Below are 24,426 nucleotides of genomic sequence, written 5' to 3' on the forward strand. Positions count from 1 at the left end.
TTGTCTTTCTCTGTCTGGCTCATTTTACTTAGCATAATGCCCTACAGTTTCATCCATGTTGTTGCAAATGACAGAATTTCCTTCATTTTTAAGGCTGAATAATATTCCATTATGTATACATACCACATTTTCTTTATCCATTCCATCTACTGATGGACACCTAGGTTGTTTCCATACCTTGGCTATTGTGAATAATGCTGCAGTGAACATGAGAGTACAGATTTCTCCTCAAGATAATTTGTTTCCTTTAGATATATACCCAGAAGTGGGATTGCTGGATCATGGAAAAGATTGTTTTTAAATTACTGGTTTTTATACTCAAATTATCCCAGATTAGGCTCCTTTATTCTCTTTGCATGTCCCCTTAAGCCTTGCTGTACTTTTCTTTTTGGCATAAGATGTTCCAATCTTACTCAGACCTGGAATTGTCCATTTCCCCCAAGAAGTCCTGGTTCCTTTTTGTGAGGAAGGTATTTAGAAGCCAAGTTCTGGGCTGTAGGAGTGCTTATTACTACTGGAACTCAATTTTTACTGATGTTACCAGTTCAAATCCAACATCACAAGGTCCATTACATGTAATGCGTATTATTTAAAATAACCAGAGAAATAGCCTGACATTTTAATGTGCCTCTAAATAGTCTTCATGATAACTTTCTTATATGCCATCAATAAAACCATCTAATCTATGAATTGTTTTTAGGTAACCAAAAAAGAAAAGGGATCACTTTCAGAGTACAGCTGACAGGATGACAGCTCTTGAACATTATTAGAGATATTGTATTTGCCTTCCTAAAAGCCAAGGAAGAGCTTCGATGAGCTGTTTTCCCACTTAGAAAGATAGAACTTTCTAGAGCCTTTGTCTTAAGTATATGTTTTTGTGGAAGATTTTTAAAAATTGACATGGCAAATATTTCAAGTTTTCTAACTCATTATTATAATTTATGATGATAACTTAGTTAAACTTAGTTATGATTAGTACCTGGAGTAATCAGAGGTGAATGGGTTTCATGGATTCCACATTTGTACTGTCTCTGCCACTCAGTCATGTTCTTAGAAAAAGCAGGCCCTCTAAGACTGGGTAAACTCATCTGTTTATGATAAGGACTGATTGTTGAGTAAGCTAACCTTTTTATAGAGTAGATATATGTTATGAATAAATCTTACGCTACTGCTGTGCTCCAATCAAGATATTTAAAGTTTAGTGTAAACGTTGTTGCATCAAAAGAACAGAGAGGGACTTCTGCAGTCATCCTCACCCCAGAGAGGAACTACACTAAGGCTATCCGCCAAGGAAAGTTGCCGTCATTTCAGTCATCTCTTGCATAACAAGCCACTACAAAACTTGATACAGGGATTGGCAAACTTTAGCCCATGGGCAAAATCCAGCCTGCCATGTTTTTGTAAATAAAGTTTTATTGGAATACAGGCTTACACATTCATTTACATATTGTCACAGTGGCTACTTTCATACTCTAATGGCAGTTGAGTTCAGTAGAGTTGAATAATTGAGATAGAGACCAGATGGCCTAAAATATTTGCTATCTGGCTCTTTAAGAAAAAGTTTGCCACACTCCTGATTAGTGTCTTAAAACAACAACCACTTTAACATTCATGACTCTGTAGACCAGGAAAACAGGGAGGACATAGCCTAATGATTCTTTTACTTGCCTGTGGTCACTTATGCAACTCTGGTCATCTAGACATTATACTAGGGCTAGAAATCCAGGTGGCTCATTTACTTGTCTGGCATCTCACCTGAGGGCTGGCCAGGCATCTCTCTCTCTGCATTCTCCAGCAGAATAGCCAGACCTCTTTACAAAGGTGCTCAGGGCTCCAAGATAGTAAAGTATCTGGTTTTGTAACAGGCACATCATCACTTCTGTCACTGTCAGCTGGTCAAAGTAAGTCACAAGATCATCCCTGATTCAGAGCAGGGGAGTAGATTACACCTCTTAACGGAGAGTGGCAAAGAGTTTGTAGCCACCTTTAATTCTTTTCATTCATGTCTTTACAGTGATGCAGGACAAATACCCTTCTCTGGGGAGGTACTTCAGTACTTGTACACTCCTTGCTCTTACCTAACCAACAGCAAAGGAAAATCAGTAGGAAAGAAGAATAATATCTGTTACTACACATTCACCCTTGAAATAGTGCCATCACAAGTTTCTTGAAACACGAAAACATGACAAGTTGCCACCAGTGCTCACTTTTAATGCCTTCTTCTCAACGTTCACTTCCCCTTCACCATCCCTTCTCCCCAGCCAAGCTCAAAATACCAAGACCTTAGTCTTTCTTACTCACTGATTCTTTGGCTTTTCTCCAAAGTTTGTGTTTCCCATATAATGCTCTTTTTTGTTTATGCTTATGTCTAAAAATAACATGTTCTATTTGAGTTGTAGTCTATAGGCTTTTTGAATGGCAGTTTATTTGCTTATAGATTTGCCTCTCTCAACTTTTTTCTAAAGCAGTTCAGGAAGGCTGGAACTTAAATGAGCATCTGAATGCTGATGAAAGCAGAGTCCATTTCCCAGCAGCCATCTTTGCTCTCTGTTATTTTCCATCTGGCATTGCTGTGGGACCATAGCTGCTTTCTCCCTTAGAAGTTTTCCAGTTGCTGTGGTGCTTATCATTGTGGTTTCAAAGTAGAGACAAACAGGTAGAGGAGAGGGTAAAAATTGATAGAAAACATTATTATTGAATTTGTCCTGAAAATGAGAGAGGTGGGAGGAGAGAATTTCTTTAACTACATAGTTTCTTTAATATACCAGGCAACTTTCCCCTCAAAGCAAGAGGTAGAATCACTGTGTTCAAGAAACTTGCCCCTTAAATTGAGATGATGATGGTGATGATAGGTCAAGGAACTTGCTCATAGTCACAGAGCTGACTCTGAATCCTGTATCCTTAACCTTTCCTGCCTCCCTGATATATTGATATATGGTTGGTTTCCCTATATTTTGTCTGATCCAGGAGCAGTGTGATAAAGTGCCAGCGTAGATGACTGTCCCCCCTGGGCTTGGGCTCTACCTGGTAGGTAGAGTAAGAATTGAAGCTAACTACTGTTGCCTCTCTCCTCTCTGCAGAGTCAGCCTTTCCTATTTTGTTCCAATCAAATCTGCAGGAGCACAGTCAGCAGTGGTAGCCTTTCCTCTTCTTTCGTCAACGCAGTCTTCCCCACTCCCTGCTGTTCCCAGTGTGAAGTGTTCTCACAAAACAACTTGAGGACCTCTGGTAATATGGAAGTCCAGGAGATCAGGGTACCAATTTTCACTTAGTAACTGATTCAGTCATCTTAGATGGGACAGTTTATTTCTCTAGTCTCTTTTCTTGTATGGAAAATAAGAGTAATATTATCTCTTTTCTTACAAGATTGAGGAAATTACATGAAAGAATTTTTTTTTTAATTTCCAGTAAAGTGTCCAAATTGTATTCATAGTAGTTACTTTGATTGCCAAAGGAATTGAATTTGTATTTTCCATATCACTGTATTCCCTTCTGAGCAGGAATGTGGTGCCAGAGAATGGCAAATTGATGATTTCAAGGGAGGTTTTGTGAAGCGCTGGATAGACTCAGTTCTTCTAATTCTAAAGAAAAAGTACGAAAGCTGTGGCCAACAGGCACATGAAAAGATGCTCAACATGGGGGACTTCCCTGATGGCACAGCGGTTAAGAATCCGCCTGCCAATTCAGGGGACATGGGTTCGAGCCCTGGTCCTGGAAGATCCCACATGCCGCGGAGCAACTAAGCCCGTGCGCCACAACTACTGAGCCTGCTCTCTAGAGCCCGTGAGCCACAACTACTGAGCCCGTGAGCCACAACTACTGAGCCTGAGAGCCACAACTACTGAAGCCTGCACACCTAGAGCCCATGCTCTGCAACAAGAGAAGCCACCACAATGAGAAGCCCGCGCACAGCAATGAAGAGTAGCCCCCACTTGCCGCAGCTAGAGATAGCCTGTGCACAGCAACAAAGACCCAATGCAGCCATAAATAAATAAATAAATTTATTTAAAAAAAAAAAAAAAACAGATGCTCAACATGGCTAATCATCAGAGAAATGCAAATCAAAACCACAATGAGATTTCACCTCACACCTCAGAATGGGCATCATCAAAAAGACCACAAATAACAAATGTTGGCAAAAATGTGAGAAAAGGGAAACCTCGTGCACTGTTGGTGAGAATGTAAATTGATGTAGCCACTGTGGAAGACAGTATGGAGGTTCCTCAAAAAACTAAAAATGGAGCTACCATATGATCCAGCAATATCACTCCTGGGTATACATCTGAAGAAAAATGAAAACACTAATTCGAAAAGATACATGCACCCCAATGTTCATAGCAGTGTTATTTACAGTAGGCAAGATGTGGAAGCAGCCTAAGTATTATCAACAGATGACTGGATAAAGAAGACATGCACGCGTGCAGACACACACACACACACACACACACACACACACACACACACACACACACACACACACACACTGGAATACTACTCAGCCATAAAAAAGAATGAAATTTTGCCATTTACAGCAACATGGGTGGACTTGGAGGGCATTGTGCTAAGTGAAATAAGTCAGACAGAAAAAGACAAATACTGTATGTTATTATTTATATGTGGAACCTAAAAAATAGACTAATGAATATAACAAAGAAGTAACAGACTCACAGATATAGAGCACAAACTTGTGGTTACCAGTGGGGAGGGGCAAGGTAGAGGTAGGGGAGTAAGACATACAAACTACTATGTATAAAATAAGCTACAAGGATATATTGTACAGCACAGGGACTATAGCCAACATTTTATAATAACTATAAATGGAGTATAATCTTTAAAAGTTGTGATTCACTGTTGTATGCCTGGAACTTATATAATGTAAATCAACTATACTCAATTTTTTAAAACAGTGCAAAAGCTATGTGAAAGCTTTTTTATTATTAGATAATATAAATACCTAGTTTTTAAAAATTCAAAGATTAAAAAAGAGTATTCAGTGAGAAGGATGCGTACTCCCTAACCTAGTTTCCCAGTTCTCTCCATACGGGCATTCACCAATACCAGTTTCTTGCTTACCCACCTAGAGATATTCTGTGCATTTGTAAACAGATCACACACATTATATGCTGTTCTTCTCCTTGCTTTTTTAATTAAACAATGTAGCTTACATTCTTTTAATATCAGTACATCCAGGGCTGGCTTATTTTTATTGTTTCATAGTATTCTGTTGTCTGGAGATTTTTTTTTTTAATCAGCTTTATTGAGGTATAATTACATACAGTACAATACAGTTCACCATATTTCAACATGTAATTTGATGAGTTTTGTCAAAGATGTCCAGGTCTCATCACCACCACTACGATTAGGAGATCTAACAGTTTCTCTGTCATTTTTTTTTTTTTTAACCTTCATCTGTATTACTCTCTTTTATTCTGCTTACTTTGGATTTGGTTTGAGCCTCCCTTTCTAGTTTCTTACAGGAGAGCTTTAGGTCATTGATTTGAAACCTTTCTTCTTTTCTAATATAAACATTTCATGGTATAGATTGTTCTGCTTTAGCTACATCTCACGAATTTGCTAGTAAGGCAGTCCTAAGGGTCACCCTGTTGGCTGACGTTCTCACAGGGATCACAGTCCTTCACTGTCCTATTGTTTAGTTTCATAAAACCACTGTTGTGTATATCTTTCTTGTTTCCTGGTTGTTTTAACCCTATTGAAGAACATTTGCTTTCTTTCTAAATGATGATTAAATGAATATCCTCATAGTTTCATGACTTCACAATTGTGCACAGGTATCTGTAGGATCAAGTTTTTAAATTGTAATACCCTTAAAAGGGTAAATATTGATAACAAGGCTTTGGAGACAGACCAAAATTAAGCTCTGTTTTTACCACTTTTTTTTTTTAAATATAAATTTATGTATTTATTTCTGGTGCGTTGGGTCTTCTTCGCTGCACGCGGGCTTTCTCTAGTTGCGGCCAGTGGGAGCTACTCTTTGTTGCAGTGCGCAGGCTTCTCATTGTGGTGGCTTCTCTTGTTGCGGAGCACAGGCTGTAGGCGCCTCGGCTTCAGTAGTTGTGGCGCGCGGCCTCTAGAGCTCAGGCTCAGTAGTTGTGGCTCACGGGCTTAGTTGCTCCGCGGCATGTGGGGTCTTCCTGGACCAGGGCTCGAAACCATGTCCCCTGAATTGGCAGGCGGTTTCTTAACCACTGTGGGAAGTCCCTTTACCAATTTTAACCAGCTGTGTTCTAGTTAATATATCGTTTTTTAATACTGAAAAACTTATGAAATTTTCAAACATACACAAAATAGAGGAAAGGTATGTTAAGTCCCATAGGCTCATCACCCAGGTTCAAGAGTCCTCAAGATATTGCCAAATTTGCTTCATTATCTTTTTTCCTTTTTGTATCTCAAGTCCCTCATCACAAATAAAAGATGAGAGTACCTTACATCACAGCTCTTCTGAGCATTAAGTGAATTAATGCATGTAAAGTGTGTCACACTGTGCCTGTCAGATAGTGAGTGTGCTCTAGAAGCATTTGCTATTGTTAAATTATTGATTACAACTTCTCAACCACCAAGAGTAATAAATGTGTTGCTTGAGAATTTGGAGTGGTAAATCCTATTTCTGGTTATCCTGGGAAGCTTTATATATAAATATTTCTATATTTTTGTTTTAATTTCTGATACAATAAATATTGATAGATATTACTCATATAAGCAAAATTTCTTTGGGGTCCCCAATAATTTTTAAGAAGTTAAAGAATTGAGAAGTAGTGCACTAAACTTAATTTCTAATAATGTACATTGTTTGTATCAAAACATATGTCTGAATTTCCTCATCTTTTTATCAGTCCTCAAATGTATCTGCTTCCTAAGTGTGCCACTTCTGTGTATGTTATGTGACTACCTCAAGAGTCACAGGATCGGGCTTCCCTGGTGGCGCAGTGGTTGAGAATCTGCCTGCCAATGCAGGGGACATGGGTTCGAGCCCTGGTCTGGGAAGATCCCACGTGCCGCGGAGCAACTGGGCCCGTGAGCCACGACTACTGAGCCTGCGTGTCTGGAGCCTGTGCTCCGCAACAAGAGAGGCCGCGATAGTGAGAGGCCCGCGCACCGCGATGAAGGGTGGCCCCTGCTTGCCACAACTAGAGAAAGCCCTCGCACAGAAACGAAGACCCAACACAGCCAAAAATAAATAAGTAAATAAATAAATTTAAAAAAGAAAAGATGACTACTATCTTTAAAAAAAAGAGTCACAGGATCAGTTTCACTAAGGATGGTTCTTTCTGAGATCTAATTTATCTTTGCTCTAAATGTCTAATCTTTAACTATCTTTGCCCTAAATTACCAAAGGCTGTAGTCCACAATTGTATTAAACTATGGAGCTATAACCTAGTTCATTTTAGAACTCTTGTTCTTAGAACAGAAAAAATAAACTTTTGCAATTATCTTGCAGTTCACCTAATGTTGCCAAAAAATTTCATGTTGGACATTTGCGTTCTACCATCATAGGTAAGTGTCATTAGTTTCACAGAAAATACTGAGCATGCCTTTCGGGGCTGTATTTGGTAATACAGTCTAATGGTTTAAGGCTTAAGTAACAAAAGGACAAAAAAACAAAGAAGTTGAAATTTATATGAGCTTAATGCTAATTAAATATGACCCAAAAAATGGAAAAAATTGGTTTAGAAATGGCGAAAAGAATTTGTTTCAAAACCAAAAGATTAACTCAGAAACCAGGTTTAACTGGTATGTATGTTTTGATTTTAACTTGTTAAAAATACGTATGCATATGAAGAAGAACTGAAAGATGCCAAAATGAAAATAGTTATATGGGATTGATAGTCATCCTCTCAATTTTTTTGTTCATATTTGTTTTATAAAAGAAACTCAGTCTCAGTCCTGTGAGTACTAACTGGAGTTTTCAAGACTGAAAATTGAAACAAGACTATCCTAATAAAGAGAGATTACTATAGTGTTGTACTTCATGGCTGTAATGCTTCAGTGTATAATAGGCTTATGGTTTCCATTTCCTTAAAGCATGACATTGTGTAGCAGCCCAATCTTAAAACTGCAGTTAGAATTGTATAATATTAGAATTGGAAGGGATTTCGGAGTTTATCTCATGTAATCTGTCTTCCAGTATAGAAATCTGTCTTTTGCATGCTTACAAGAAAGTCATTTATTCCGTACTGGAATACTTTAAAGACTTGGAGAAATCAGTATTTGTGGCATAGATTGTTACTGCACTAGTCAGCTCTCATTGTTACAAAGTTCTCAAGCAGCATTTTAAGAGAGGAAATGACAGGACTTGATGAAAAAGAATATAAGAAATACAATGTATAAGAAAAGCTGTTGTCTTACATAAGTAAGTCAGAAGCATAGGGTTGAACATGATAGTTGTTTGACAGTTGTTAAGGGAAATATTTGAACCAGGAAGAGATAATTATTGAAACTTACCATGTTAAGTGTTTTCATGTGTTATCTCAACTAGTTTCACAATAGCCCTGTTTATTAAGTACTGTAATTATAGATGAGGAAACTCAGATACCAAAAGTAACTTTCCCGAAATCACACAGCTAGTAAGTATTGCAGCCAGGATTTGAAATAAGGCAGTCTAATTCCAAAAGCCTAGGTTCAGACATTTAGTTGGACTTATAAGATACTAAGGTGCTAAGAAAAAAATAGGAATATAGTCTGAGTACCAGCTGCAAAAGGTGAGTCCTGTTGCTGAGACCATATACCTTGGGAAAGTCTAGAAGTAGGGAAACTGGAGAAGTAGCTGCAGTACTTTGTCAGCTATGCATATTGGCGAGGGGTTATTTGCAGAAAAATAGATCCACTCTAGTAAAAGCAGGAAGGAATTTACTATGGGATATTGAATAGTTTGCAAAGTTGTTGGGAGTGCTGAAGAAGCTTTGGATTAAGCTGACATAGATGACTCACAAAAGTATACCACAGAACTTGATCATCAAGGGAGCTTCTGCCTTTTCTGCGATCACTGCCACTGCCACAGTCAGGAAACTGCCACTACTCCTGCCATGCCTTCTAGAATTCAGACTAGCAAAAGAGGCCACCTATACCCTATCTTTCACTTCCCTTGGAGGTCAGATGACAGGACACTAGGACCTCTAGTAGTGATGCCACTAAAAAATAAATCCTCCACTACTGTGCTTGTCAGAAAAAATAAAGGTAGCTCCCTTTCCACCTCATTTCTACCTTCTAGATCACGTACAAAGTGTGTCAAATTGCCCAAACCTAAATGACTTCTGGAACCCTAACTGCCAGAGATTCTGAGGAGTGTTATTTTTAGCTTTCCAGCCTCTGCAGTATGTGAGGGCACACTAGAAGGAGAGTGGAATAGAGGTCAAATGTCAAACCAGCATCAGCAGTGCAGGAAGGTGGAGGCCTTGGACTGCCCTGTGCTGTTAGTTAGGGAGCAGCATGAGAGGATGGACTTCGTGATTGAAAGAAGGTGGAATGGGCTGCCTAGAAAAAGAAGAATCAGCATGGCTAGGTTCTTTAGGACATAGCCAGATTACATATTTCTTGTTAACTACTGAGATTCTGTTATTTTCTGTCCTTGGAATTGACTTGGAATCGCAATTACTTGAACATGTGTTCCTAACCCCCATTAATGTTGTTGAAAATTGTGAGATTCTTTAGAATAACTACTTCCTCCAAAATAATTCCTTACTCCCTTTCCATAACGTAGATGAAAACACAATAATGAATGTTTTAGTAAAAAGAAATTGTTAGTAAATTTTGCCAAAAGAATTTTCAGTGTTATGCTTTGATATTAGAGAAGCACATGGTTCTTATACCAAAATGGATAATGAGAAACTGTGTATTTTATTGATTTACTAGGAAACTTTATAGCAAATCTCAAAGAAGCTTTAGGACATCAAGTAACAAGAATAAATTATCTTGGAGATTGGGGCATGCAATTTGGTAAGTAAATCTGAGGTTTTATTTTTCATATCATTAAGTTTAATTTCTTTTAATATCTCATTACTTAATCACCTGGACAGAATATGGGCAGAATTCCATTGGATGAAGTAGTGCCTCCTACCTGTTTTTTTCCCCTAATGGCTCTTTTACATAAATCTTGTATATTACTTATTAGAGTAATTCTCACCATACAAGTAAGTTTTCGGGGAGGAAGCTTCATACAATCAGAACGAGACCTGATAAATACAGACTTTTTTGGTTTTATTAAAGAAAAGTAGCTTACATTCGTTAGTTAAATGTAGAAGTAAGTATTAGGGAAAAAGTAAGCCTAGGTATACACCCTTCTCAACCACAGCCCTGCCATTTTTAAAACTAGTGAAGTCCAGCCTCCCTGGTCCATCCTACATGAAATGTCGTACCCTGGGCCAGTGGCATAAAGGAAGAACAAACTGGGATACTTTGGCTTCCCCTTAAATTGTACAAGTGGCGGAGGGGGGCGGTGAGGGTGAGGGTCAAAAAGAAAAGAGAGAAAGAGAAGAGTGAGACCCAAACAGTTCAGTGCCACAGATTATCTCTAATGTCATGAGTTTACTCAGAACCATTCCTAGCTCATGTACTGCAGTAATCAAGGTGTGGAAGGACAAGATAAATGAAGTTGCTATGGTAGTGAAGGACTGGTAGCATGTGAAATGCGAACTTTTTATTAAAATCTCTGGCAACTACCAGGTGCATTTTAAGATTCAGCCCTAGTGTCACCTCTGAAAAGTGTTCTCTGACAGCCAGACACACCCTTGCCCACTTTCTCACATCACCAAGTTCCTAGTACCCAGCTCTACTCAAATAGGCTTCTCTCTTACTGTATTCTTTTGTGTGCTTCTCTCCTCTGCTAGGGGAAATGTTCCATGAAAGCATGGGCTGTGTCTTACTTATTTTTGTATCCATAGTGCTTGGCACTTAAGAGGCACTCAGAATGATGAATGAATCTGTCTTGGGAAGTATTTCACAATACTACTCCAAAAGAAAGGCTGTGTAACATTTTAAAGCTTCTGTAAAGTGCAGTGTGCACTGCCAGTTCTGAAGTTCACTGATACTGTTATGTTCCATATCTAGTGAAATGAAATCAGTTTCCGAAAGACAGATTTATCATGACCTTCTCTTATGAATATTATCCTGTCAGTTAATCAGAATCCTTTTTAGACCCTAGAAAGGGTACAACTTGAACCTAACAGTGCCCTTACTATTCACTGTGGAGGAACAGAAAACATGCCCTGCATTTTATAAACCCACCTGCAGTTCACAGTGGGTACTGAGAGGTTTGGGCTCTAGGCTGAACAGTCAGATTTAATAGATGGCATCCACTTTATATCAGTTTGGCCGATTCAGGCATTTCACAGCCATTAGCACATATGTGATTATGATAGTCATTACATTTTAGCTGCAGGATTTTATTGTAGTGGTTTTTTTCTAAAGGACTACTATGGTTAATGATCTGTAGACATTTCCATTATAACCATCATTGTTGAAGAGTTTTAATTTTGGCTGTTCACCTATCCCCTATTAAAAGTTGGCAGACAGTTCCTAAGTACAGAATTAGTTTTTGAAAATGTATTAGGTTGAATATTAAATGGAATTGGCCTTTACTTGTCCTATTTCTGTTTTTTAGAACACTCTTTCCACACCCTACTCCCAAGACCCTGAATCATAATCACATTTGCTTTTGCTTGAAAGTGAATAGTGCTGGTATATGTTTTAGTCATCCTTCTAGTTCCTGCCTAAGCCCCAAAGACTGTCTACCCCGTGTTTAGTAACATCCCACTTTCTGCTGAGCCTACATAGAAAAATGTACATCAGCAAGGCCCAGTGGCAATTGCTCCTTTAGATCTGAAGCTAGGTAACTGATATAGTTGTAGAAACAGATTAGTTTTTAAAGTAATTGCACTACCTGTAATTACTCTTGGCCCAGGCTGCATCTATCCTTTCGATCCAAAATTGTGGTCATCTTTTAGCAAAATATCTTAAGAGTATAAATATTCACAGTCCATACTAAGAATTTTCATTGTAGTTTACAAACCTCAATTATTTTTTAAAAAAAGGTTGAAATTAATACCTTCCCTGAACTTATCATCAAAGACTAAAAGAAAAAAAAAATTGGCAAATAAAAGACAAATCAAAGCAGATCAGCCAGATCAAAGCATTATGTCACTTGGTCACCTTGAATGGGAGAAGTAATCAGGGCTGTTTCAAGTTTTTATCTTCAGTTATTTAAGAACTAATAATGTAACACTAAGCTAATCCTACCTTGTTTTATTTTCACACCTACAAGTTTAAAAAGTTAGTTTTGAAAACACTTTCCATCAGTTTCTTTTCACAAATTTTGAGTGTCTAGTGCCTGGCATCACGATGTCCTTCCACAGAGTAGCTGCTCAATAAATGCTTGTTTTAGTAATGTCTTGTAGGGAGGTGTTGGGCACCGTTAGCATAAAGATAAATTAGTCCCAGGCTCTGCCTTGGATGAGCTCATAGTCTTTTGGTTTCTGCGGAATTAATTTCAGTGAGCTCTTCAATATATTGAATTTATGATTCAATATATTGAATTTGACTTGTGTCAGTTTATGGGGTAGCAGAACGTGATAGTGTGTGTTTTGCAATATTTTCAGGATGCATAATTATGAGAGGTTAATCTTTTTATAGAACTATACCTGTTCCCTGCCATTACTGTTCTCTACTGTTCGATTGTATAATTTTTTCATTTATGGATTACTGTGCTAGGTCTTTTGGGAACTGGCTTCCAGCTGTTTGGCTATGAAGAAAAACTCCAGTCCAATCCTTTACAGCATCTCTTTGAAGTAAGTTGGCAAGAAACAATGTTCAAAAATGCTTCAGCTTTTTTTTTCAGAGTACAGTGCAGCTTCGTAACATATTTTTAATCCCAGAGGTTTTAAAAAAAAAAAAACAAAAAACTGTTCGTTAAAACAAGGACCCAAAACAATTGAAAATGTTGCTTATACTTTACTAGGGAGTTCCTTTCATTTTCGAATCCAGGTGTGTTTTTTTTTTTTTTTAATTTTATTTTATTTATTTATTTATTTATTTATTTATTTATGGCTGTGTTGGGTCTTCGTTTCTGTGTGAGGGCGTTCTCTAGTTGTGGCAAGCGGGGGCCACTCTTCATCGCGGTGCGCGGGCCTCTCACTATCGCAGCCTCTCTTGTTGCGGAGCACAGGCTCCAGACGCGCAGGCTCAGTTAATTGTGGCTCACGGGCCTAGTTGCTCCGCGGCATGTGGGATCTTCCCAGACCAGGGCTCGAACCCGTGTCCCCTGCATTGGCAGGCAGATTCTCAACCACTGCACCACCAGGGAAGCCCCCAGGTGTTTCTTTTACTAGTATTTTAGTTGATTTGGGACAGTATTTCTCCAAGTATAGAAACTTCTTAGCATAAACACACAGAATAACATATTCAGCATAGAACTCTTTCAGTTTTTATTAGTTGTGTACTGCAGTTTTCTTCATGGTAATAAGTATAATTCATTTAGCCTTGAGAAAACATGAGTATACTTTTTTTGCTCTTGTTCTGATGTGGGGGAAAGCACATGTGTTTCTCTGAATTTGTGTGCACTTTTTTCATTTTTCTTTAAGCTCCTTTTCCTGCCTTTTGCCCAATGTGAACTTCTTTCTGTTCTACCTCATTTAGTCTATTGGATACTCTGCTTTTCTGTCCTCAGTCCTTCCTGGAGTTCATTAATAAAGCCCTTCCTGTCCAATTAATCTCAAGGGATGTGTTTCCTTTTCATTGTCCCAGTTGTTATCTCTGCTGTTTCTGGGCCTGACAAGAAGGAACACAGACACTATGTCAGCCACGCTGGTGACATACCAGGGATCAGACTAAGGATGTGTATGAGGAAGAGCACTTGCCAAACAATGTTTTACTTCTCTAGCCAGAGCCACAGAGAGCATTTCATCATTTTCCTTTTTGTTGAATTATTTTTCTCCTGCAGCTGGCTTTGTATCAATAGCTAAATTAACAAAACATGTTCTGATTCTTAAAGACCTTCAAAGGTTTGTGATTTCCTCCTAAGTCTTTGCCTTCACTCTCACTGTAAATGGCTACATTTTGATTTATACTATTAACCAAAAGATTTTTTTTTCTCTCTTTCCCATTAAGAGTTTTATTGATAGTCAAGAGTTTAAAAATTAATAATTCTTTATGGTTGTCTATAAAGCCTGCCACTTAGTGCCTGGAATTTTTACTGTATTATGTTTTTAAACTTTGAATAATCGTGAGTATTTTTTACCACGAGGTTAGTGAACCTTTCGTCAGATCCAGGCCCCAGAGACAACCCACGGTGCAGGAAATACAAATACCCACTTGGAGACCTTCTGCCGTTGAGAGAACATTTTTAAGAATTTAGAGTACAGTTTGACATATGAGAGTTACCACTCTCATCTTTCACCCACCCAACCTCAGAAGTTTTTAATTTAATCCTGTAAATAGTAAATCTTTGTTGCCCATAATGTTTTAAATATTTTAGTAAAATTTGTTCTTAAACTCCATAAAAACCTAAACATATGTTTCTTTCTATGCAGTTTAATACAGTGTCCTGCCTCTTGAGACTCATAAGAAGTGGGAGATCAGACATCTCTGTTAGAGGTTGTTAATTGATGGACACTAGGACTTTTGTTAGCCAACATTTGAAACCTTTCCTTTAGTTGTTCTAATTTGTTGTCACAAAACGGGAAGTGGTTTTTAATAGTTCCTCCCCCCTAAATCGGCTGATGAGTTAAATAATATATTTGCTGTTAAAATTCACACTATTGATTCAAAGAAAACATTTGTAGTAAGTTTGGGAATACTTATCAAAAAGGCTTTCCACTTGTATCTAAAAGTAATTTCTTATGATAAGTTAGTGTTAACTCTAAATCATGGGCATATGGGAGTCATCATTTACTCATATCTGTTTTAATAATTTTTAAAAGTAATTTCTCAGGGTTCCTCCTAGATTTAAACTACTTGAATGGACCTTGATAACACTGTGCCTTTAAGAACGTATAACCCAGCTGCTTTTTCTGCTTTTGGTTTTTTGTTTTGGGGGTTTTTTTGCCCTAGAAGGTTTTAGAACTTGACTTATTGGTGTTGCATATTAATTTGGATTTTGTGAACTATAGAATTCCTCTGAAATATGAGCAGCCTGTCATAAGAGGTAAATATCATGCCAATAAAATATGCATTAGTCCTGTACCGTAGCACTGGCATTTTTAAAGTTTCAAAATGACCCCTATAGTATTTCATTATTTTTACCCTGCCCCTTTCTGAAAGGATTTGAGGTAATCACAGTGATGGGCGTTTAATAAAAAAGACATAGAAAGTCAGAGATGATGTATTACTAGGTAATATTAGATAACAGACTTCATTCACCCTGAGTTTCCCTATATCAGTAGCAAAAAAAAAAAAAAAAAGAAAGAAGTAATAAAAAGAAAATAGGGCAGGACCAAAGCACCAACCTGATGAGTGATAATGTTTACTTGCTCCCGGTTTTTAAAATGTGGAGGAAGTGTTCATTCATCAAGAGACCATGTGTTTTCTGGCTTTCAAATCTCAAAACAACTTCTCAAACTTAAAGTAATTCAAGACTAAATTGATTCTAGACATATATAGGATTATTTATGCAGTTAAAAATTCTTATTTTTTAAAGAATTGAATTCAAAAGTTATTTGTTGGTTTAGGTCGCTTTACTTTTTTCAGGAAAAATGACTGTTGTGGTTGGTGTGGATTTTACTCATTATAACACTTACCTACAAGAAATAGCTTTTAAATTCTAAACCTAGATTGGAACGCAGCCATCACTTTTGAGAGCGGTGGGACTCAGCTTAAGTCAATGTTAGGGATTTCCCACCTCCCAGGTCACACAGAGGCTCTTATGTGCATCCCAGGGTGGCCATGGAGGCCTTTTCTTGGCTTCAGTCCACATTGGTCTTGACTCACAGGCCAGTACCCAAGCCTACATGATGCCATAGAGGCACACAGCTCTGCTTGTTTGACTTCACCTGGAGGTCTTGCTGTGGCCCAGTTCTACAGGCCCAGAGACCAGCCTCCCTGTGTGGGGACACTGTGAACCGTTGCCCTCTGAGGGCCTGCTGCCACCTGAGGGGCTGCTCAGCTTCTCCTGCTCCCGGGAGTGTTTCCCTCAGCTCCTCCTCAGTCTAGGCAGCTCTCCTTTCCTCTCTGCCTGCAGCTTCTCCGCTTCACCATTGCTCTTGGCCATCTTCCGCAAAGCCACGTGCCTTTCTCCCTCACCCCTGCTCCCCTGGGACAGCACTACAGTGTCCCATTGCCCTCTGAGTGTTCTTAGAGCAAGGATGGAAATACCGAGCAAGGCCAGAATACATGCTAAGAGCTCAGTCATTATCTCACCCTATTGAAATGTATGAAAAACACTTTTTTCAGCATGAGGAAAGTATTTATTAGGCACGGGTGCATGGTGATCTACAAGTTAGTAATTATCACCCTTGGATAAAGGTGTAAGATATCATGGATGTTATTGTGTATGTACAGAGGATAAAAATAGGAGATTCCAAACATTAAAAGAAGATGAAGGGATGGTAAAATGCTGTTTATACGCTGATAATGATGTACTAATGAGAAATTTGGTAATTAATAATTACTTCAAATGAGTTATTTTTTTACCTAGGATGTTTTGACTTTATTAGCTGTTTGATGTATTGATGTATTAAATTATAATTACATTAATTTGAATTTCTTTAATATTTCATTTAACATCAGGAATCAGTCTCAACCAGAGAAATTTCCGATCAATACATGAAACATGAAACTAAAAATGAGCTTGTTTGAATTATAATCATGAATTTGATACATGTTATTTTCTTAAAAATGAGATCAAAATTAAATGCATTCTAAGATAGAAGGCAAATAAATATTCAGATAAAAGGGTCTTTAGTGTCCAAGTTACACTAACCATCCTTAGCAGTTACTCTCAGTTTTAAAGACAGAAATAACCAGGGATGGGGTTAGAGCCCTGCACCAAGGAATTCAGCTGTGCCTATGTGGCTAATGGTATTCTAGAATCAAATTTAATAAGACTAAGAGGGAGTGAGAGCATTTTCTACTACTTTAATTTTTCACACTTATTTCTTTACATTTGGGCAGATCATCCCGAGAGCTGATTATAATTAATCAGTTAAATTAGAAATAAAATGTCATATGTTTTTTGGCAATCCCAACATCTAGAAATAGTGAAAAGGAAGGATTAATATTCATTTCAGGGCTTCCCTGGTGGCGCAGTGATTGAGAATCTGCCTGCCAATTCAGGGGACACAGGTTCGAGCCCTGGTCTGGGAGGATCCCACATGCCGCGGAGCAGCTAGGCCCGTGAGCCACAAATACTGAGCCTGTGCATCTGGAGCCTGTGCTCCGCAACAAGAGAGGCCGCGATAATGAGAGGCCCGCGCACCGCGATGAAGAGTGGCCCCCGCTTGCCGCAACTGGAGAAAGCCCTCGCACAGAAACGAAGACCCAACACAGCCAAAAATTAATTAATTAATTAATTTTAAAAAATAAAAAAAAAATTTAATATTCATTTAAGTCTCAGACATTTAGCTTACTCTCTAACAGAAATACAGCTGGCTTTTGCATTCTAGTAACTAAAAAGAAAAATTGTGTTTCCATCCTCAAAAACACTTTTCTTCAGCCACACTCTCTTATTTATCATATCCAAATTTAAAATTTCCTTTTTATTCCCTTTGAGTCTGGATCTAACCCCAAAAGGGAGCTGTCTTCAGAATGCATACTTTCTAAGGGTAGAGGGTTCATGGTAACTGTAGATTAAAAACTATCTATAATGTCAGAAATGCAGAGTATAAAATTTACTTTGTGAAGGAAAACGCATTTCTTTTCTAAAACGCTGATGAATGTTAACAATTAGTTTTATATAGTGCATTTACAAGCAGATTCTTAAGTGCTAATTAAGGCTCTTCTATTGTTTGATAGTATCAGTTGATTTTCAGTAATGTTTGGTTTATCACTACAAATTGCTGAAATGCCAGGGTTCTTCAAGAATTAGGAAGGGCTTTTTGTTTTGTTTTAATTATTTCTATTTTAAATTTTAAGAAAGGGAAAAGATTCTGGTGATTTTTTTTTTCTAAAAATATTCTTATCAATATTTTGAATGCTTATTAGATTTCTAAATGTTTGGCTATTTGAGTTTAGGGTCCTAAATTTTAAAAAAAAACTAATACCTTTCCTCTTCTGAAAATAAGGATATTTTTTGTATATTTGCTTAGAAATCGAATACACACATGTACACACACATGTGTATGTGAGAGAGAGAGATGGAGAGAGACGGGAAGAGAGAGATGGGGGAAGGGGGGAGAGATTAACTTTGAATCACAAGCCATTTATAGACACATACATATCTTTACTCCTGTAGGCTGGACTATTACGCAGTTGTCAATGGATAGGTCATTCAAAGGTCAGGAAGTCTGCCGATTATTATCTTACAGTGACTCTGTTTTCCTATGCCTTACCAAAAATCTTCTTTCTCTGTTTTCTAACTGACTTATTCATAGGACCATGTAGAAATTAATTTTTTATGATATGTGTGTCAGGTCTCCCAAGATCACCCCCAGGTTAGGGATTCACTAGGACTCACAGGACTCAACATATAGTTGTACTCACAGCTATGATTTATTACAGCAAAAGGATGCAAAACAAAACCAACAAAGGGAAAAGGCACATGGGGGGAAGTCCAGAGGAAACCAGGCCCAAGCTTCCAAGAGTCCTTTCCTGGTGGAGTCACCCAGGATGCATTTAATTCCTCATACAACAAATTGTGACAGCATGTGTGAAATGTTGTCTGCCAGGGAAGCTGACTGGTAGGTTCGATTGGAGGTTGATATGTAGGCACCCCCTGTGTAGCATGTAGTAAAATTCCAAACTCCCAGAAGGAAAGCAGGTGTTTGGCATAAACCATATTGTTTGCATAAACAGTTTAGGCACCGTGAGCCACTCTTATCAGTTAGGTTGGTGGGAACATTCTCAAAATTCAAGTTCCCAGAGGCCAGCCAAGGGCTAACCTTGCAAACAACACATTTTAAGGATAACAGTTTCCAGTCCTGCTACATTAACTCTTTTCTGCACAATATGCTTTAAAGAGGGGGAAAAAAAAGATTAGGTAGTTTTAACCTTTATTTAGGAGTACTGATTTATTTACTTCTGCCATTCCAATAATTAACATGAGCCATCTATGAAAGGTGAGACATTTTTAGCTTGAGATAGTTGTTTAATGCCCTGTCCCTTTTGTTGGTAGTATCTAGTGGGTATAAGCCACATTATGGTTGTCCTAAAGTATTCTCCAGCAATAAAATCACTTTTTCTACCCAAGTGCTGCTGCCATGATATTTTGATGATATTACTGGAAGAGTTTAGAGGCCTCATATTTTTTGGTAGTTTATTTGCCAATTTTTATTACTTTTATGCTACTTTAGTAGCTTTCTGGAAAAAAATATGAGGATAGTAAATTTATGGTTCGTGCTTCACCCTGGAAGTGAGTTACAACTTGTAAGTAAAATCTTTATAGTCCGTAATGCATAACTTCAGTATTACTTGAGCTGTAGTGTTTATATTTTTATGTCATTTATTAACCTTGCATTTTAGAGACTGGAAAATGATTCTGTGAACACAGAATCCTAGAACTGGAAGAGCCCTTAACAAGCCATCCAAATGCACTCCTCTCATTGGGTTGGGGCAGGACTCAGCCAGCCAGGACGGATGGTGCAAAAGCACTCCAGGAGTGCGTGCTCCACATGGTTCTCAGGAGCCCAAGTCGGAGTATAACTAAGCTAACTATCCCAAAGGTCTTCCTAAATCACCTGTTTTTTTCTGGTCTTTGCAGATTTAGAGAACAGTTTAAAATTTTTTTCATTAAAACAACAGCTGAATCACCCTGTGGCCTTTTCTTTTCCAGATTGAACCATTCTACTAGCTTCAATCTTTTCTCAGAGAAGTTGCAGCAATAATTTCACTTTTTTTTTTTTTTAGAAGTAATGCTAGCTTAGTCTAAACCAGGCATTCTTTTTTTTGGCTGAGGTGTGCGGCATGTCGGATCTTAGTTCCCAGACCAGGGATCAAACCTGCACTCCCTACCGTGGAAGTGCAGAGTCTTAACCACTGGACCACCAGGGAAGTCCCTATTTTTTTTAAATTTATTTATTTACTTATTTTTGGCTGTGTTGGGTTGTCATTGCCGTGCACAGGCTTTCTCTAGTTGCAGCGAGTGGGGGCTACTCTTCGTTGGGTGCGCGGGCTTATCATCATAGTGGCTTCTCTTGTTGCGGAGCACAGGCTCTAGGCACGCAGGCTCAGTAGTTGTGGCTCGTGGGCTCTAGAGGACAGGCTTAGTAGTTGTGGCGCACGGGCTTAGTTGCTCCATGGCATGTGGGGTCTTCCCGGACCAGGGCTCGAACCCGTGTCCCCTGCATTGGCAGGCGGATTCTTAACCACTGCGGCACCAGGGAAGTCCCTAACCAGGCATTCTTAACCCAAGGGTCTGTGAACTTGGATGAGAAGAAAAAATTACATATTATTTTCAGTAACCTCAGTCAGAAATTTAGCACTTTCCTCTGTTACTATATCACAAATATTTTTAAAATTTGAATAATTGTATTTCAATGTAATTATTTCCTTTATAATCCTATGTATTTTACTTTATGCATTTTGAGAAGGGGTTATTAGGGCTCACTAAGGTAAGGGTCCATGGCAAAAAAAAAAGAAAAAAAGGTTACACTTTGTGACGAGTGCACTTGCATAACCTTTAAATGAGAATTCTCCAGATTGTTTTGTTTTCTTCTTTTCCTTTTTGGAGATAACAGTGACTAGTAATGTACTTCATTTAATGTACTATTGTGCCTTTAGGTTTATGTACAAGTTAATAAAGAAGCAGCAGACGATAAAAATGTAGCAAAATCAGCACATGAGTTCTTCCAGCGATTGGAACTGGGCGACACGCAAGCACTTGCACTCTGGCAGAAATTTCGGGACTTGAGCATAGAAGAGTACATTCGGATTTACAAGGTGCCCGCCCACTCTCCAGCTCTCCTGTCATGTGGTGCAGCTCTTGACGGGTACTCCTGGGTAGGAAGGTTGCTTCTGAAGCTTATATTTTAAGAACAGATTTGTCATTTGTCACTGAGTTGATAATTGGGACTCAGATATTGTTCTTTGGGCTGAAAGTTAGAGCTACAAAATAAAGCCTGTGAACTTCACAGGCTGAATGTGAAGTGACATCCTGATACTTTATTTCAGTTTGGCTTTTCTCTTCTCTCTTCTACCATTCCTTCACTTTTTCTTAATCATTTTTTCCTCTTTTGCTTCCTTAGGCATAATATGTGACGGCTATAAATTTGTTTGTCTAAAAACATGTTGGGGGTGGGAGAAATACAACAGTGAATAAAAGAGATATAAGTTCTTTTCTCATGGACTTTACACTCCAGCATGGACACAGCAGATTAAACAAATTCAAGGCAGTGCAAATTCAACAAGAACATATACAGTCTGTTAGGTGGTGATGATGTATGGAGAAAAGTGAAGCAGGGGAGGGGGTGGGATCAGGTGTGCTGTCTGAAGAGAGTTTCAGCAAAGATCCCACATGGCTGGAGTAAGGAAGCAAGATGAAGAAAAGTAAGAGAGGAGGTTGAAGAGGTTGTAGAGTGGGGCGGGATGTAGGACATTTTCCAGGGCTGTCCAGTGTAGCTTCCTGCTGCAGTGGAAACGTTCTGGATCTCTGCTGTCCATTATGGTAGCCTCTAGCCACATGCGGCCATTGAGCACTTGAAGTGTGAGTAGCGTAACTGAGAAAGTAAATCTTCAATTTTCCTTAATTTGAATTTGAATAGCCATTTGTGTCTAGCAACTCCCATGTTGGACAGCACAGTACCACTGTGAGGGCTTGACCGTGCGGGGGAGCCGTTAGGAAGGTTTGAGTCACGGAATGACTTGATTTCATTCTTATTTTCCCCATCTGTCTGACAGACTGTAGAACATCGTATTTTGTCTTAGGGTAAGATAATAGGACACATGCGTAACTTTTTTTTCTTTTGTTTCCAAATCCTTTTAGCGTCTAGGAGTACACTTTGATGAATATTCAGGAGAATCATTTTATCGTGAAAAATCTCAAGAAGTCTTAAAGTTGCTGGACAGTAAAGGACTCCTACAGAAAACAATGTATGATCAGGTTACTATTCTTGAGAAAGTTATTCATTCTGCTTTGAAGTTGGTATTGATGTTTTCTCTCAGTAGGGACAGCAGAAGGTCGTGTGCAGCCTTCCTGGCATTTTTTACAGTGCTTTTTGCTCTTCAGAGTACTTTCCCACATGCTGTCTCTTGCTGCTGTAGCAAAATCCTGGTAAGCTTGGGAGAAAGAATATTATCTTGTCGTTACATATGAGGAAACAAGCACAGAAAGTATAAGTGACCTGCCTAAGGTCACAAAAGCTGATAATGGTGTAACTGGAAGAGGGAAAAAGACCTCTTTGTACTCAACCCTGCCTTTTTAAAAAGATTCCATCCTGTTCCAAAAGGATTTAAAGCAGTTTATAAAAACAGGTGTACTGAGTTCGATGGGTAGCGGGAGCGAGAGCGGGCCCCCAGAGAGCCCCGAGCAGCCTCACTGCCGCCGCCGGCCTGGTTGCCATCACAGCCCGGGAGGAGTCGCAGCCGTGAGCAGCGAGGTCGAGACCCAGCCGCCGCCCTCAGCGCTGCCGACACCGAGCCCGGCACGACGCGCAGCGGCGAAGGGGACGGCGGCCCGGGCGGCCTCACATCGGCGGCGCCTGCCGGCGGGGACAAGAAGGTCATCGCAGCGAAGGTTCTGGGAACATAAAATGGTTCAGTGTAAGAAACGGATATGGCTTCAGCAACAGGAACGACACCAAAGAAGATGTATGTGTACACCGGACTGCCGTAAAGAACTCGGGAAGTGCCTTCGCGGCGTAGGGGATGGAGAGACTGCGGAGCTCCATGTCGCTGAAGGAGAAGAGGGTGCGGAGCAGCAGACGTTGCAGGCCCTGGGGGTCCAGCGCAAGGCGGTACACGTGCACCAGCCCGTAACCATCACAGCCACTCTCCGCGTTGCAGGGGTCCTCCAAGCCACCTCCAGCAGAATTACCGGAACAGCGAGAGTGGGGAAAAGACGGAGGGATCCGAGAGTGCCCCCGAAAGCCAGGCCCGACAGCGCCGGCCCTACTGCAGGCGCAGGCGCCCACCTTACTGCGAGCGGAGAGCCAATGGGCGTCGACCACAGCGTTCCACCCTCCTGTGCGGGGAGAGGTGATGGAGGGTGCTGACATTCAGTGTGCAGGAGAACAAGGTAGACCAGTGAGACAGAATGTGTATCGGGGTTATAGACCACCATTCCGCAGGGGCCCTCCTCGCCAAAGACAGCGCAGAGAGGACGGCAGTGAAGAAGATAAGGAAAATCAAGGAGATGAGACCCAAGGTCAGGTCGGCAGCCACCTCAACGTCGGTACCGCCGCAACTTCAATTACAGGCGCAGACGCCCAGAAAACCCTAAACCACAAAATGGTAAAGAGACAAAAGCAGCCGATCCACCAGCTGAGAATTCGTCTGCTCCCGAGACTAAGCAGGGCGGGGCTGAGTAAATGCCGGCTTACCATCTCTACCATCATCCGGTTTCGTCATCCAACAAGAAGAAATGAATATGAAATTCCAGCAATCAGAAATGAACAGAAGATTGGAGCTAAAGACTAAAGTGCTTGCTTTTTGCCTGTTGACCGGATAACCAGAACTATCTGCGTTATCTATGCAGCATGGGGGTTTTATTATTTTTACCTAAAGACGTCTCTTTTGGTAATGAGAAACGTGTTTCTTTTTTAAAAAAAAAAAAAAAGCTTGGATTTCCTCAATACACCTTTAAAGGTTTTTAAATTGTTTCATATCTGGTCGAGTTGAGATTTTTAAGAACCTCATTTTTAATTTGTAATAAAAGTTTACAGCTTGATTTTTTCAAAAAGTCAACAAACTGCAAGCACCTGTTAATAAAGGTCTTAAATAAGTTTTTTTAAAAAGGTATACTACAACCCCAAGCTTTTGAAAGAGTAAAACGAGGAAATCAAGAAGCAGGGCAGAAAAAATAATAGGACGTCAGGGATGATATTAGTACATCGTGTAACACACACTGGGATTCTGCTTCTTTGCTTAAGGTGGATTTCTAATTTAGCTTTGAGCTTCCTGTCAGCCAAACAGAAATGGCACCATTCATAGGAGCCCAGCCATGTGTAACACAGAAGCAAACCAGTTGCTTAGAAATGCCATTTTTCCAGATGGCCAGCAAACACATGAAAAGATTCTCAACATCACTAATTATTAGAGAAATGCAAATCAAAAGTACAACGACGTATCACCTGACACTGGTCAGAATGACCATCATCAAAAAATCTACAAACA

The 24,426-nt window shown here is 39.4% G+C and overlaps 1 protein-coding gene across 6 annotated transcripts in view; it reads left to right on the plus strand.

Moving 5' to 3' along the window:
• RARS2 (arginyl-tRNA synthetase 2, mitochondrial) overlaps positions 1-24,426 on the plus strand; it is a 78,959-nt gene that overhangs the window by 42,963 nt on the left and 11,570 nt on the right. For 4 of the 6 annotated variants that reach the window (XM_061207388.1, XM_061207390.1, XM_061207393.1 and 1 more), the window contains 5 exons: positions 7,457-7,512; positions 9,868-9,951; positions 12,721-12,797; positions 20,878-21,096; positions 22,079-22,185. In XM_061207388.1, the coding sequence (XP_061063371.1) occupies positions 7,457-7,512; positions 9,868-9,951; positions 12,721-12,797; positions 20,878-21,096; positions 22,079-22,185 (543 nt within the window). The remainder of the gene's footprint in view (positions 1-7,456; positions 7,513-9,867; positions 9,952-12,720; positions 12,798-20,877; positions 21,097-22,078; positions 22,186-24,426) is intronic. The other 2 variants (XM_061207389.1, XM_061207391.1) reach the window with 1 other exon arrangement.

The sequence above is a fragment of the Eubalaena glacialis genome, chromosome 12 (genome assembly GCF_028564815.1).
Source record: "Eubalaena glacialis isolate mEubGla1 chromosome 12, mEubGla1.1.hap2.+ XY, whole genome shotgun sequence".
NCBI lineage: Eukaryota > Metazoa > Chordata > Mammalia > Artiodactyla > Balaenidae > Eubalaena > Eubalaena glacialis.